The sequence below is a fragment of the Thunnus maccoyii genome, chromosome 13, assembly GCF_910596095.1.
Source record: "Thunnus maccoyii chromosome 13, fThuMac1.1, whole genome shotgun sequence".
NCBI lineage: Eukaryota > Metazoa > Chordata > Actinopteri > Scombriformes > Scombridae > Thunnus > Thunnus maccoyii.
In genome coordinates, this window is record NC_056545.1 from 1,723,498 (window position 1) to 1,739,204 (window position 15,707).

The 15,707-nt window shown below is 40.5% G+C and overlaps 2 protein-coding genes across 4 annotated transcripts in view; one reads left to right on the forward strand and one right to left on the reverse strand.

The window, feature by feature from the left end:
• Positions 1-7,300, forward strand: part of nup98 (nucleoporin 98 and 96 precursor) — a 34,002-nt gene extending 26,702 nt beyond the window's left edge. For all 3 annotated transcript variants that reach the window (XM_042430635.1, XM_042430636.1, XM_042430637.1), the window contains 8 exons: positions 281-438; positions 716-856; positions 999-1,159; positions 1,405-1,626; positions 2,976-3,217; positions 3,647-3,801; positions 4,856-4,967; positions 5,345-7,300. In XM_042430635.1, the coding sequence (XP_042286569.1) occupies positions 281-438; positions 716-856; positions 999-1,159; positions 1,405-1,626; positions 2,976-3,217; positions 3,647-3,801; positions 4,856-4,967; positions 5,345-5,544 (1,391 nt within the window). In that variant the 3' untranslated portion in view covers positions 5,545-7,300. The remainder of the gene's footprint in view (positions 1-280; positions 439-715; positions 857-998; positions 1,160-1,404; positions 1,627-2,975; positions 3,218-3,646; positions 3,802-4,855; positions 4,968-5,344) is intronic.
• Positions 7,301-10,736: 3,436 nt separating this feature from the next.
• On the reverse strand, positions 10,737-14,879 carry LOC121910875 (uncharacterized protein PF11_0207-like). The gene is made up of 3 exons (XM_042432256.1): positions 12,918-14,879; positions 12,129-12,236; positions 10,737-12,036 (listed from the first exon to the last, which is right to left on the reverse strand). Exons 1-3 carry the CDS (start codon positions 13,338-13,340, stop codon positions 11,065-11,067), a joined length of 1,503 nt encoding a protein of 500 aa, XP_042288190.1. The 5' UTR covers positions 13,341-14,879; the 3' UTR covers positions 10,737-11,064.
• Positions 14,880-15,707: the final 828 nt, after the last annotated feature.

Below are 15,707 nucleotides of genomic sequence, written 5' to 3' on the forward strand. Positions count from 1 at the left end.
GAAATGTGATCTGAAGTTGGTCTGAAGAAGTTTGTTCTAAATTTAAAAACTTCATCAGGGAAAATATCAAACTAGACTCTGAAAAGTCCAGATGCAACATCAGCCCTGTAATAAAGCAGCTGCAGTCGTCCTGCGTTACACTGAATCTGTTTGAAGTCACAGTCGTGGTTTTAAAACTCCTCTGGAGCAGTTATTGTGGTATGTAGAGAGCGTCTGTTTGATAAATATCTTCATACTAATGCTGACATCACTGCTAACATCCAGCTGTTTTTGTCCTCAGGAGACCACCGTCTGTCCCTGCTGCTGTCTCAGGCGATGGGTTCTCAGTACAGCCGGGACCTTCTGGCCCTTCAGCTCGCCGACTGGAACCGCATGCAGTCCGACAGCTACCTGCCTGAGGAACGACTGCGCATCTTCACGCTGCTCGCCGGGAAACCTGTACGACACGTTTGATTTGTTTCCTGAGTTTGAGAAAATCACAGAAATACTTTTATTAAACTGGAGAGATTCACCAAAGAGATAAAAGATGATAAATGCTTGACTAATAATCCAAAGTATAACGTTTTCCTTCATCAGTGGGACATTTAATCTACCTGAGGCTTGTTACAGAGTCTGTTTTGTAGCTTCTAGACAGTAAATGATGTTAAAAGTGTGTCTGCGTGTTGTTCAGCGTCTGTAGTTCGATGCTGACGGTGTTTCCTGTCCGTCCCTGCAGGTGTGGCAGTCGTCTGACTCTGTGGTGAACGTGTGCTCAGAGTTGGACTGGAAGCGTTGTGTGGCGGTCCACCTCTGGTTCATGTTGCCTCCCACCGCCTCCGTGGCCGACGCACTCACCAAATACGAAGTCGCCTTCCAGGTGAGCCACTACCTGCCGCTCTGTGGTCACGATATTTATACGTGAAGGTGTTCAGTTCATCTAAAACGCGGGTTACGTTTCACTGAAAACATCTGGCTGCTGTCGTCCACTGATCATCGTTGTTGTCCTCTCCGTCCTGCAGGGCTCGTGTGAGGGCGGGAGGTACGCCTGCGCCCCCCTGCCTCCGTACCTGGAGGCGGAACAGCCAGACATGGATGAGGAGGAGGAGGAGGAGGAGGAGGAAGAGTCTAAACGGCAGCTGTACGACCTCTGCTTCCATCTGCTCAAACTCTACAGCGACAGGTAAACATCAGGAACTACAACCTGCACCTGAACCAAACTTTAAAACCTTCATCTGCTGATGTTCAACTTACCCCGGGATTCCACCGGGCGTTGTAGCTCTATTTCGATAACATGTCTGGTCAATACACATCTGTTCAACATCACATTTAGATTCCCAGTTCCACTTTTATAAATCCTGACCGTTTTTCCAGCGTCCGAACATGGAAACAAGTCGTCTCTCTCTCTCTCTGTGTGTTTTCCTGCAGACACTACAGGCTGGAGCAGCTGTTGGACCCTCTGACGGTCACCTGGGAGCGTCTGGATTACCGTCTCAGCTGGCACCTGTGGGGCGTCCTGCAGGCGCTGCATTACAGCCACCTGAGCGTCTCGGGGCAGGGACTCCTCCACGCCAGCTACGCCGCTCAGCTGGAGAGCGCCGGCCTCTGGCACCTGGCCGTCTTCATCCTGCTGCACATCCCCGACCACACGTACGTCGATCTCCCCTTATTCTGTTATAGACACTAAAAGAAAACATGACAGTGAAGTTAACTACAGCTGCAACAATTTATCAGCTTCTCAGATGTGAATATTTTCAGGTTTCTTTAGTCTCTGTGACAGTAAACTGATTATCTTTGTGGACAAAACAAGACATTTGAGGACGTCATCTTTGGCTTTAGGATGCAGTGATTCTGACGTTTTATAGAGCAAACAAGTAATCGATTAACTGAGAAAATAATTGAGAGATTTTTCGATAATGAGAATAATTGTTAGTTGCAGCCCTGAAGTTAAAGTTTTATTCCTCCTGTCAAGTAAACGTTACAAGAACAAGAACAAGGATCAGAAATCCTTCATGCAGTCTGATTCAGCAGAAGTCAGACGACCAAAACCAAACTTGTCACAGAGAAAACTAGACCACAGCTTTACCTGGAAACAAGTTTTATGATCCTCCAAAGAGCCAAACCTTGCAGACGTTGTACATGTTGCTTTCTCATTTAAAGTTGGCAGAGATTTTTAGTGCCAAGAAACTTAAACTCTCACATTTTTAACTGGTTTCACAAAGTTTCTGTTTCTTCTGTGTCTCCTGAAGACTGTGATCTTTAGTTTTCAGATGTTGAGCTGAAGGTTATCGACAGCTGACGTCTATATTAAAAAGACAATTACATCTGATTGACAAGAGCCGTGACACTGTTGACATAAAAGTTGGTAAACTCTTCAAGTAAAGGCGTGGACTGCCCGTCCACCTCAAGGTGTAATTATCAGTCTTTACAGCTTGAGCACCTGGTGTGGAAGACAATTTACTAACTAATGACATCTGCTTCCTGACTCATTTTAAAAAAGATGAGAGAAAGAGAGCGAGAGCACCAGCGAGAGAGAGAGGGAGCGAGAAAACCGGTGAATCAGATCAATAAAACGTTATTTTCTGATTGTTTCACAACGGTTACATTCCGGAGGACAAATAAACACGCTCACACCCCCCCCCACCCCACACCTCCACTCCACCCTGCAGCTGAACGCTGCCCCGCCTGATTCACTACGGCCTTACTGTTAACCTGTTCCTCTGCTCCGCTCACATTCACCGTCACTTTTCTGACGCTCGCTCTCTCGCTCACGTACTGCGCTATTCCTTAAAAGGAGTTACGCTACCTGCAGTTTCCATGTCAACGACACAGATGTTGTCTCACGTTTTGAAACGCTATTGGTTTCTGAATGAATGGTTATTAGTCGTTATTTTTGGCATTTAAAAAATGTTTTTTAGCCTGGCGGGGGTTCTCGTGTACTACTACAGGGGAAACACTGAGAGCTGTGACGTTAATGATCTTCCTCTGTGCGTCTCCAGTCAGCGGGAGCGAGCGGTGAGGGAGCTGCTGACGCTCCACTGCCCCCTGCAGGAGACGGACGAGTCGGTCCGGAGGGAGCGCTTCCTGACCGAGAGGCTGCTGATCCCGGAGCAGTGGATCCACGAGGCCAAGGCCACCCGAGCGCGGCGCGACGGCGACCGACACCAGGAGGCGCTGCACCTGTACCGAGCCGGATACTGGAACCAGTGTCACCGGCTGCTGATCCAACACCTGGCCTCAGGTAAAAACAATCACATCAGTTTAAACTGTTTTTAACATATTTTATGTCCTCACGTATCAGAGCTGAACATAGTTTACAATAATCAAGAAAACACAAATAAGTTGCTGTTTGTGACTTCTGGTCAGTGCTTCTCCTGCAAAAGTCGTTTTTTATAATCTGATTAATTTGGATTTTTGGTATTAATCTTCTCTTCTTAATCTGATTTTAATCCTTTTTTTTAAAAAAAATTAAATGTTTATCATGTTATTAATACTGCAGCACTTTGAGTTTCACTATGAATGAAAACTGCAGTACAAATTAAATGTAGTATTATTATTATTATTATTATTATTATTATTATTATTATGATATATTATTGATCTTTCAGAGAAGCCAAACATTTTTCCGGTTTTGTAATCTTGTCATTGTGTCCCTTCCGTCCTCCCGTAGATTGCATCATCAACGACAACCACGACTACCTGCTGGAGTTCCTGGAGGGACTGGCGGTCCCTGAACACAGCACCACCATCCAGGACTGGGACACTGCAGGGAGGGTTTACCTGGACTACATCAGGGTCATCAAGACTCTACGGGACATTGAGCAGGTTCATATGTTTACCAACATATTCAAAATCTGTAACTTTAGTACTTTAGTACAACTTTTGAGTTAAAGCTCAGAAGTTTTGGCAAGAAAATACTCGAGAAGTAGAAGTCCTCATTGTGCAGAATGGCCCCGGTTGGTTTTATGATACTTATTTATTGTTTTAGAAAGAGATCATGTTTTGTATGTAGTATGTACTGTAGCAGTTTTCAAATAAATGCATAAGAGTTAAATCTACAATATTTCTCTCTGAACTGGAGTAGAAAGTAGCATGAAATGGAAATACTCCAGTACAGTACTGGAGGTTTCCACTGCAGGAACCTTTGGAAGAACTCAGTTCCTCTAACTGCGTTTCCATCGGAGGGACCAGAGTCTAAGTTAAGCTCCAGAGAGATTGTTTTACCCCCCAAAAACAGTACTTGGAGTACTTTCCAAAAGCACAGGACCTTTGGGGGGCGGGGTTTGCAGTGATGACTGTTGCTGTTTGGTCAAACACAAACAGCAGCTGCTTCAGCTTGTGAACGGCTTCATTCATAAAACAAAGACGTGCTCCAGTATCGATTCAGGACGAAGGGAAGACATTTGTCTTCATTTGTTAACATTTAAAGTGAAGTTCAGCTTTGATGTCGACTTCCTGACTCATTTTTAAAAAAGAAAGAGAGCGGCGGTGGTCGGGCGAGCTAGAGAGTGAATGAAGAGAGGGAGCGGCGGTAGAGAGAGCAAAGCTGCGAATGACAGAAACAAACATTGATTTCTGATTGTTTTGTGTCGTTTGGTTCTAAAGCAGAAATAAAATCATCAAACACTCAGCTGATGATTAACTGGAGACAAACGCTGCTTTTATTCAGCTGCATAAAGACAAAGAACAACAGGACACATCTGTGTTGTTGTTTCCTCGTGTGTAAATGTTACGTTTGATGTTTTAATTCGTCATGAGTCTAATCTGTAGGATCAACCTGGAAACACAAACAGTGTTTCGCTCCAGAGTACCTGAACTTCTAGAGCTTTAGATGTATACGTGTGTGAAGTGACTCTGAGTGTTTTCCTCCCTCCGTCAGATGGAGAATGCCGGTTACGAGCTGGAGCGTCTTTACACCGACGTCACGTCTCTATGCAGCAGAATCGAGCTGCTGCCCTGCAGCACCGCCAGAGACCGCCTCGCCCAATCAGGTAAGAGCACGACGGTCTGCGGCTGGATTCACTGACACATCTGTCCTCATTAAAAACAGATCAGGAACTGCAGACAGGAAGGTTTCCTGCTGAGGTTGAAGCTGAGAGGTCAGATAGTCCGTCAGCTGGTTTCTCAGCAGTAGAAGTGTAACCGTACATGAACTTCACAGTTCAAAATATGTCATAACTATTACTGAAAGCTGGACACACAGCAGGAGAGTCTGAGAGTTCCTTCGTCGTGTGTTTACAGATTATTTGTAGAGAAAACTGATGAACGAGGTTGTTCAGGTCGGTAACTGATTAGCGAAACCAGCTGCTGTTGTCTGTCGAGAACGAAAACCTGCACGACTAACCGACCTCCTCTTCCCTCCGTGCAGAGATGGCGAAGCGTGTAGCCAACATCCTGCGCGTGGTGCTGAAGCTGCAGCACGGCGACGCAGCGTCCGACTCCCACAACATGCCGCTCAACCAGCTGGCGCAGAACATCACCCGCCTGCCGATGCCGGAGGACTACACGCTGGAGGAGCTGCGAGGCCTCACGCAGTCGTACCTGCGACAGCTCATCGTCAGCCAATGAGAGCACAGAGCAGGAGGGAAGAACATGCCGCTACTTCAATCAAAGCATACATGAGGTCTTCACCGGCTGAAAGATCAGCTGCTCAAACATCATGAACCTCTGACACACAGAAAGAAAAAAGGAGCAAAAAAACTCAAAAACTGAGTCCATTGATCCCGTTTCTGACTGCTGACAAACATTTTTTTACATTTATTCAGCTTCACGTCTTCGCTTTCAGTTCCTTCTGTAGAAAACGGACACAAAGCTTCAATATTTCATTCCTCAACATCTGTGTGTGTGTTTGATTCAAAGAGAAACAACTTGAAGTCATATTTTCATCTTAAAGGATCAAACCAGATGTTTCATGTTTTTGCTCCTTTTTATTACAAATCTCACAGTAAACAGTTCAGTAAATGTTTGAATGTGTTTCTGCAGTTAACCATTATTATTTATTATTGATTAATTTGCAGATTTTCACTGTTCCTAATGTCTAGTGTAACATCTTAGTCCAAAAACCTCCAAATATTCAGTTTAATATAATAGAAGAGCAAGAAAAATAAAACTTGGATCCGTCACATTTGGCACTTTTGCTTAAAAATGAACCGTTTTGAAATGACTTGATCATCAAAGTGGTTGATTTAATTGACTTTTTGCAGCTCTGCAGTTGGTTTTCACTCATTTATTTACAATTTCTGTTTAAAATAAGTCAGAATTGTGTTAAAGAGACGATGAGCTGCATGAAGTTTCTAATTCATTTGTGCTTAAACTGCAAAAATAAATCAAATACAACCTAAACTTTAACTTTTAAGAAATATTTACTTTAATTCACCAGTAAAAATCGATATCAATACTTCTCTCAAGACTCCTGGATTAAAAACACATATTAAAAATAAATAATAAGACCATTTAAACATTAAATGGTCGTAACAGTGTGTCGATAAAGTTTCCTGAACATACAGAAACATAAATAAACAGAAACCAACGACTTCCTGGAACAGAAACTAAAATACAAACGTTTCTAAATAAAAATAAAGGGTCCAAACTTTCAAACACTCTGATCTGATCCTTTAAATGATCTTCAGCAACGTTTATTGTTTATTGAGATTCTCACTGAATCATTTACATTGAAATGCTCCCAAAAAAAAAAAACACCGTCTTCTGAGTTTGTTTCTGCCTGTTTTTTTTGAAAAGCGTCTTTGTAGATGTAACTTTTGAATGATTTGACCTCTGACCCCCCCGCAGCTCAGCGCTGTGTGTGTGGTCGTCGGGCTCTGACTCCCATCTCTTCTTTGACAACATGACTGCTCGTTATTTTTCTATTCGAAGATTTGGTTTTATCTTAAGTAAGTTTAAAAAAAAAAAAAAAAAAAAAAAGCAGCTGTTAGCTTAGCGTAGTGCGACAGTAGCATTTGTTCATCTGTCAATATGTGAATAAAGATCTATCTTAATATTAAAGAAGAAGAGCGGTGATGTTGTGCAAACGACGCGAACAAGTTGCTTTTTGTTTTGTTTGTTTTTTTTGTTTTTCTTTTTTTTTGGGACGCGACTCAGAGAAAAACTCAACATGCAAAGTGTAAAATGCCTAACGGTCTATTTTTGTAGATTTCTTGTTTTTCTGTTTTGGTTTGAATGTGAATCAGAAGAGTGTTTGTGCACGTTACCGGAGATAAACAACAACAACAACAACAACAAGAGGTTTTTTTTATTGGAGCTTGATTGATTACAGTTTGGATGTCGGCTCGTCAGATTTTCTAGAGTGAAGAGTTTCCTTCCAAAACAAGCTGCATGTAATGATATAAATACTGTATATTTTTGGAAAATCAAACAGGAAATATCAGGTCATTTTTATCCTCCACCTTTAATTATTAATAAATTAGATGCAAAGTGTTTTTTGGAATGAAACCCTTCACTTATTGATTGATTGATTGGTCATTTTTTTTCTTTTTGTTGTAGATTAACTGTCAGCTTGCCAAGAGTTCCTTCTTTTCTTTTCCAATTAAAACCAGTTTCAGTGTTTCTCCACAAACAGGAATCTCTACATGATGTCTGTTTCCTCCTGTTGAACAGAAACTGTGTATGTATGTAGTTCACATGGACGGATACTGATGTGTGTGTGTGTGTGTGTGTGTGTGTGTGTGTGTGTGTGTGCATGTTTCCTGATGATTTTGTTGATAATATTTTTTAATAAAGTCGAGTAGAAATAAAAGTTATTTGTTCTTCTTTCTTGTGATTTCTGGATCTCAGGATTAAGTCTGAACACTTGAGTCCAAACTCAGAAATATCAACAACTACAGATTAATTAATAATTAATAACTTTTCTGAAGCACTGAACCACTTTGTTTAAAAGTTATGATGCAACATCTGCAGCCATTGATATTGTTTTTTTCATTGTTTGTTTGTTTGTTTGGTATTTTCAGGCAAAAGGAAACATGAAACGTCTGCAGAAGTTCTTTCAAGGACAGTTTTTCAAGTGTGTCTTAAACCAACAGTCAGTCTTCAAATGAACATTAAAGCTGTTTTTCTTGCTGTAATCATTCCTCCTGTTCATACTGACCATTAGAAGATCCCTTCATAATGACCTTACAATGGAAGTGATGGAGGACAAAATCCACAGTCCTCCTTCTGTACAAAAATGTATTTAAGTTTATCTGAAGTCTGAAATCAACCTGATGGTCATAAACATACAAAAATATTTATTCATGAATGAATGAGTGCACAGCATGGGCCATATGAACAACACAAAACAGGCAGTTAACAATTAGATCCTATAATAATGCAGAAGTTTTTTTAAAAAATGCATTAAAGTCCAAGTCCATTATAATTATGACAAAACCAAGTACAACCAATAAGTTGGTCCTGCTGATTAACAAGTAAACCAAAGAAGTGAACAAAGTAACAAAGTGTCTCATAATTTCCACTGACATCTTTGCTGTGTGTGTAATTGTAGGTTAAGTTTGTAAACATATTTTTTAACCAATAAAATTACCAGCAAACATACAGCAAACTCGCAATGAACAAGTAATAAATAAATAATTCATGTCCTAAAAAAAAGTGGGAATTTCATCAACAAACTGTCATGAGCATGAAGTACATGAAACATGACAACCATAATAAAAACTTTGTTTGTTTAAATAAAAAAAACAACAACCACCAGGAGGATGCAGAATGAACTGGCATAAATCACAAAGGTTAAGACAAACATACAAATACAATATTGTACCATACGACTGATCTACCAACCTGCATTCTCTCTAATGGCCATCAGGGGGCGACTCCACCGACTCCATGAAGAAATCTGATTGTATGGAAGTCTATGAGAAAATGACCCTACTTCTCTCTTGATTTATTACCTCAATAAACACTGTCCTAATGAGTTTATGGTCTCAATCCCTAGTTTCAAGTCTTCTTCAATACAGCATGATGTTCATCTTGTAAATTATGGTCCGATTAAGAAAAAAAAATAGAAGCTTCAGCGTCCAAATGAGTCAAATCAAGTAGATATCTTTCAACGTTACAGTCTTTTTAGTGCCAAAGTTCCTCTTTTTGTTACTATACTTCCACCTGCAGCTCAACAGGGAAACACTGTCCGAGGAAACACAAAGAGGGAATTTGATGCTAAAAAGACTGTGGATTTTATCCTCCATCACTTCCATTGAAAGCACATTTGAAGGATCTTTTAATATCCAGTATGAACAGGAGGAATGATTACAGACACCTGACTGCTGGTTTAACACACTGGAAACATTATGAACCGTCCTTTAAGGTAAAGTCTTTCCTCCAGTTTTTCATTGATAATTGCTGCACACTGATTCAGCAGAAGTGAAGCAACAACAGCGCCACAAAAATAGATTTCTGAGAAGTGACTTATTTTAAGGTTTGAGGAAGTGAAAACTGAGCAGTGGACGTTTGTTCTGTCAGCACTTTTCCTCTGCTGGCGTGGCACAGGAAGTACTGTTGGCACGCACTAAGAGTTAAATCAGCCAGATTTCATATAAATATGATGTGAGGGAGGGAAAATAATCTAAGACTACTGTTGCATAATAGTAGTTCTTGAAATACTTTTAACAAACATTGGTTTGTAAAACCACTTTACTTTTACAAAATACGGTCTTAATATAAAAGTTGTGTGATGGGTGATTTGTTCTTATTATAAGATTATGTATATGATTGTTTTAGTATGCAGTGGTACCCAAGTTCTGTACTTAACATACAATTTCAGGGTATTTTACATTAATATTTCTGTTTAATAAATTGTTCTCCACCACCTTTCAGAGGGAAATAATGTATTTTTTATTGAACTATGTACATTTATCTGACAGCTGGAGTTACTTGCTACTTTTAAGATCAATACATTATATGCATATAAAGTGATCAGTTTATAAAATATGTATTATCTTAGATGAACTATACCCAACAGTGTAAGTTGTTGTTAAATCTACCTGGACAACATCAAAATTCTGCTTACATGTACATGACTCAGTGTTAATATTCTCAGCACAGACTTCACTCAAATATTACAATACAAATATTAAAAATCTTTTATTGGCTGCATCTTACGCACAATATAAATAAACAACAGAAACATTCATTATTTTAGTTCAAGAAAAGCTATCGACTTTTCTTGAACTATATAATAGAGCAGCAACGGTTCCACATTCTAAACAAGGAATAACAGCAAGAAAAGACGTGAAGGCAGAATCATATAACCTGAACATACATATCTATATATAAGATTTCACATTACAGTAGAGCAGACTGTCCGAATTATGGATCTGATTGAAAGGAAATGAAATACAAGCTTTTTTAGTACTAATACAAATATAAGATAAAACAGATATAAAAATGAGCAGAACTATGCAAATGTTAACATATGAGAGTATAAAATCACCAATAACCAATCAGTTTTTTTGCAACTTCTTCTGGGATCAGCAGACTAATGTCATACATGTGCTTCAATAATTCAACATCAACAAATCTGGGGCCAATATGGGCCAATAAATCTTCAGGTCACAACATAGTATCAAACTCAAAACTTCTAGAGAAAGACAAAACATACATTGAACTTTGAGTTCAATGTGAATAGGTTTACTGTGCATAAATGGCATTGCAAATAGAGAACACCCCGCAAAGTCACAAAACATCATATTGTACTTCACCTTGTATTTTAATCATATTCAAAAGTATTTGGTCATTATTGTTGAGTTCATTAGTTACCTCGACGCTTTGGTTTATCTTAGAAATAATACTGTCACAGCATCCTCCACTTCTCTCAAAAAACACAGGAAACCAAAATGCTACACCACTGATTAGCCTTCTTGCTAACTTCCCTGGGAACTGTCTCTTATTGACATAATTTTATTTTTGCACACTCACTAGCACATTCGTTTGGTCATAGGACGGCAGTTTCCACCACACTATTCTGTCCTCGCCTGATGAGACAGTGCCAAACTAGACAGAGAAATAGAGAACAGAGAAATATGTTACTGCTGAGTCTCCCAACTGCTCAGGAAGAAATCAGGAAATACTAATTTTCTTTCCTCTCTATTTCCTGCTGCTTGCAGCCTGCAGCTGAGACTCCAAGTCCAGCTCCCCGGCTGGAATCTCCATGTTGATGCCAAACTCTCGTAGACCTTCTGCCGCAGCTTGGGGGTTGTCAAACACCTTAATATTTCCATTTTTCTCAAATATTCTCAGTCTTGCACGAGAAATAATGCGCGACTTGATATTTTTGTCCTTAAGTTGCTTTCTTACTTTCCTGTATTGTGCATGCACCTTGAACACCTTGGTAGTGAAGTCTGAATTAAAATATATCCTGCTGTCATTCACCCGAATGTCCTTCTTTGCCCAGGCGGCCTGAAGCACCCTTTCCGTCACGCTGTAGTTTTGGAAGCGAACCATTATTGACCTTGGACGTATGTCGTTCTTCTTCTGCCTGTTCACCCGGTGCGCTCGTTCAATGTGGATTTCACCCTTAACATCCAGGTTCTCCCGTATTAGGGTCTCCACAAACCCAACTATGTTATTTCCTTCACATTTCTCAGGCACTGAATGAATTCTTAGATTGTTCGCTCGGTAGTGTTTTTCGAGATTCTCACATCTCTCTTCCAGTTGTGTCTTTTGGCACAGAGTGTGGTGAAGCATTTTGGTCACAGCGATTTCACGTTCCTCTTGTTCTGCAATTCTTGACTCTGCTGCATCTATTCTTTTTGTCAGTTCACTGACGCATTTGTCTCTCTCCTCCTTCAGCTCTCTGATGATATTTTTCAGTTCGTCTGTTTCTCGTTCTCTTTCCTCCTTCAGCTCTCTGATGATATTTTTCAGTTCGTCTGTTTCTCGTTCTCTTTCCTCCTTCAGCTCTCTGATGATATTTTTCAGTTCGTCTGTTTCTCGTTCTCTTTCCTCCTTCAGCTCTCTGATGATATTTTTCAGTTTGTCTGTTTCTTGTTCTCTTTTCTGCTTCTTTTCTTCTTTCTGCTTTGATATTTCCTTCTTTTCTGCACTGTAAATTGAAGCCTTGAAATAATTGAAAATTAATTAATTGTAATCTCAAATTTAGGAAATTTCCTGTATTTGTAAATTATTTGTAGTGAGTTGTATCTAAATACCTGCTGGCAGCCATTTATTTTTTGATTCTGCATTCCAGGTGAGTCTCTGCCCCACTTACTTTTGTCAGTCCGGTTATGTCTTCTGGTCTGAACGACATCACTTTGAACCTGCACAATGACAAGTTGGCAAGTTGGTTGTTATGTATTATAAATGTCATTGTCCAGAACTGCATTTCTGAGAAGTGACTTATTTTCAATTTTTATTTATAGTTCAGTTTTCATTTTGTTCTGCTGTGGTTTATACATCACTCATGTAACATTTGACAAAAACGTCTACTGTATTTTTTCCAGCTTTTTAATAAAAGGGAAATGCAATGTACCACTCCTACTCATATGGCCAGAGTAGGTTTGTGTGTTGTTTAGGGGAAAGTTTGAGGAAGTGAAACTCTTTCCAACAGTGAAGTCTGGGCAGAGTGTATTTTTCTGTGTATTTTTGTTATCAGTAGCAACACTTCTACCAACAAACTGAACAAACAGCAGCTGACAGACATAAAACATATTTCATATTTCAAACATATTTCAAACAGATATCTCTGCAGTGTGGATGTAGCAGCTACTTTATACATTTTGGTGATTCCAGCCCTACAGTTTTGTAGTGATTTAACCTTTTAGTCACCTTGATGAAGTCTCTGCATTTGTGGGTGTCTTTGGTCATCATACTTTTAAAATGTATAATCACTGTTAATCCACATTTATCTGTTTATTGATATGGTACCATTATCAAACCCTGGATATGCAGGCATTAAGTATAGAGCAGTCAAGACAAATATTTATGTAATGGATGCTAACCTTCACAAGGGTTCCCTCACTCATATCTTTCTTTTCAACACACATCTGGGTATTTGCAATGGAACAAACTGGCCTCTGGTGCTCGATGAGCGTCTGAGCTTCCGTCTCCAGCTCTGTCGAGACGTCAGCAGAATTCTCCAACACTTTGTTCAGTTTGTCCACAAAGGGGCACAGCAGGTCCTGGACTGCCGAGTCCCTCCTTGGTATCCGCTCCATTGCTTCTTTGATTGCAAAGATGGAGTCATTTACTCCGTAGTGCTGGATGATTATTTGGGGCATCTCCTCTTTGGATCTGCCAGTCTTTGCACGTTTGGGGATTTTGTGCAAACTCAGCAGCATCTTGTTGTATTCTGACTCATCCAGCTCCTCCAGGATGGAGGTCAGGGCCGTTTTCCATTCTCTCTCTGAAATCCTTGTCGACATCTCCAACGCTCGGAGAGACGAGAGACAGAAAATGAAAAAAAGAGGTGGCTGATGAACACTGTCCACCGGCCGTAAACTCAGCCACCAGTCAGAAAGAGGAAGCACTGAAAACAAAATGTTACCACCCTGCAAAACATTGTTATTCCAAACGAAGGCAAGGCTTTTCAAGATTCGTAATTCACAAAACTGTTAACAAAGTGTAAAACATCCTTATTGCAACCGATCAAATGTAACCAACGCATGCTAGAATCTCTCTACACACCCTGGGAACCTGTTGTTCCTGGTTTGTGGCAGGATGTTGATGATGTGACGTAACGTGAATTCTGGGTTGTGGTTAAGACATGGTGGCACGTTATTGGCTCACAACAACACTTCTCATCTCTGCTGCTGGTTCACTACATTGGCGTAGAGTAAAGGAAAGTACTGGGCTGTGATTGTCTGAGTACAAAGACGTCACTAGGAGGATGGGAGGACATCTCTCTTTGTAAATTTGAAAGTAAAGTTAGACTTTTCTCTCAGCTTCCTGACTAATTTTAAAAAAAGACAAGAGAAAAAAAGAGAGAGAGAGAGAGCAACTGTGGTAGAGTGAGCTAGAAACACGTCCCCACACGTGGGCTCAACCCTGCAGCAGTGCACTGCAAAACCTGATTTGGTCTGAATATGGCCTGACAGGCACATAGAGAGGGCCGGTAAAAATGTTTTGACAGCCCACCTGTATCTGTCCCAGTATGCTTGATGGCCAGCAGGCGCATTGCAGCTGCAGGTGTTATGAGTGTTGTGATACCCGCAGTTTCACAGAAACATGATTCCATCCCCTCCACTTTTTCCAGAGGCAAATATTGATAAAACGAAACTTAGTTCCCCATACATGAAAAGTTGGATTGATTGAACGACCATACATCCAATCACAGCCATTTGACCCACCAGCCCAACCCAACCCACCAGGCCAGGAAGAGTAAACAGTTGAAGTATAGTAAAGTTACGTTTGTGCATTAAGAAACGGTGCTTCTGTTACTCTGCGCTGTGATAACAGATTAGAGGTATGAAACGGATATTTAACTATGTAGAATTTTCTTTTGTAACTTTGTCTTGTTATGTGATGTGTCAGCTCAGCTAACATTAGTCATTGAACATAAATGAAATAGGCTAATTTATCCTAAATGCAAACCAGCTGGTTTGTAAAGTCACTTCTATTGTGGTTTTTAAATAGTTGTGGCAGGTTGCACCGAGTGAAAAAGGGGAGGTGCAACAATTACTGAGATATGGCAGCTATAAGGCTACCTGAAGGAGGAACAGAGGTTTTTTGGTTTTTTGGGACTGTTGGTTCAGGCCGTTGGATTGAGGCAGGTGCACCTCAGTCCATGCTGGCATGAGGGTTATGACGCATGTTAATATCAGGTGTGTGATCACAAGAGAAGACTGAACGGAGGTTTGAGAGATCCTCTCTCTCTGATTACAAACACGAAAAACTGGTTTTGCTGTACAGCCTATGTGTGAATACAAAGTCAGTAAATCAAATTCACAATTAAATGTTTAATTTAAGGAAACATCCAATAAATAAAGGAAATTATGTACATTAACAAGTGAACTTCACGCTTGGGAGGCGTGAGTTTTATGTCCTGCTTCGGATCCAGAAGACAAAGCACCATTAAAACACAAATTTCAGCGTACTCACCTTTACTGTTGGCCCACCCTGGATAGAGGGGTGCAACAATTACTGAGATATGGCAGCTATAAGGCTACCTGAAGGAGGAACAGAGGTTTTTTGGGACTGTTGGTTCAGGCCGTTGGATTGAGGCAGGTGCACCTCAGTCCATGCTGGCATGCAGGGTTATCTTCATACATCCATGATGCAGGGAAGGTGAGAGGGCAGGAACGACTGACCTGCTTCCCTGCTGGGTTGAAGGCGGCTGATAGTCGGAGTGAAAGTAAATCAACAGAACATCAGTGGTCCGTTAGCTGCTCTTGCCTTGGGATTATTTGTATTATTTGTTTGTTTGTTTTTTAAAGTTTTCTTTTCTGTCTAGTCCGCCCTGGCAAATGAGTTGGTAGCGGGCAAAAAGATGGGAATTTCCCTTGGGGCGGACTAGTTTTCTTTTTTTTCTTATTTTTGTTTGTTTGTTTTAACGTCAGTCTGCTTGCTGCCCCCACCACTCACTAATGTTACTCAGGTTGTGAGTTAAGCTAATTAATAATTAGCCACCATGCTAGACGGACTTTGTTTATACAAGTTAATGTAAATTCATATGGTTTATGGTGTTTGAAGCTAAATGCCAAAGGAATATGTTGCTTTAGACGTCATAGTTTTACTCCTTATGTCAGGGAGTAATGTGTGTTTTGCATTTAATAGAAGTTACAGTGAGCTAT

What these genes read in the sequence shown, in the direction of transcription:
- LOC121910875 (XM_042432256.1), bottom strand. Translation starts at nt 13,340, where the DNA reads ATGTCGACAAGGATTTCAGAGAGAGAATGGAAAACGGCCCTGACCTCC. An exon ending in GTGAGGGAACCCTTGTGAAG is followed by an intron (nt 12,237 to 12,917) that starts GTTAGCATCCAT and finishes GTCATTGTGCAG; the next exon opens with GTTCAAAGTGATGTCGTTCA. An exon ending in AAATAAATGGCTGCCAGCAG is followed by an intron (nt 12,037 to 12,128) that starts GTATTTAGATAC and finishes AATTATTTCAAG; the next exon opens with GCTTCAATTTACAGTGCAGA.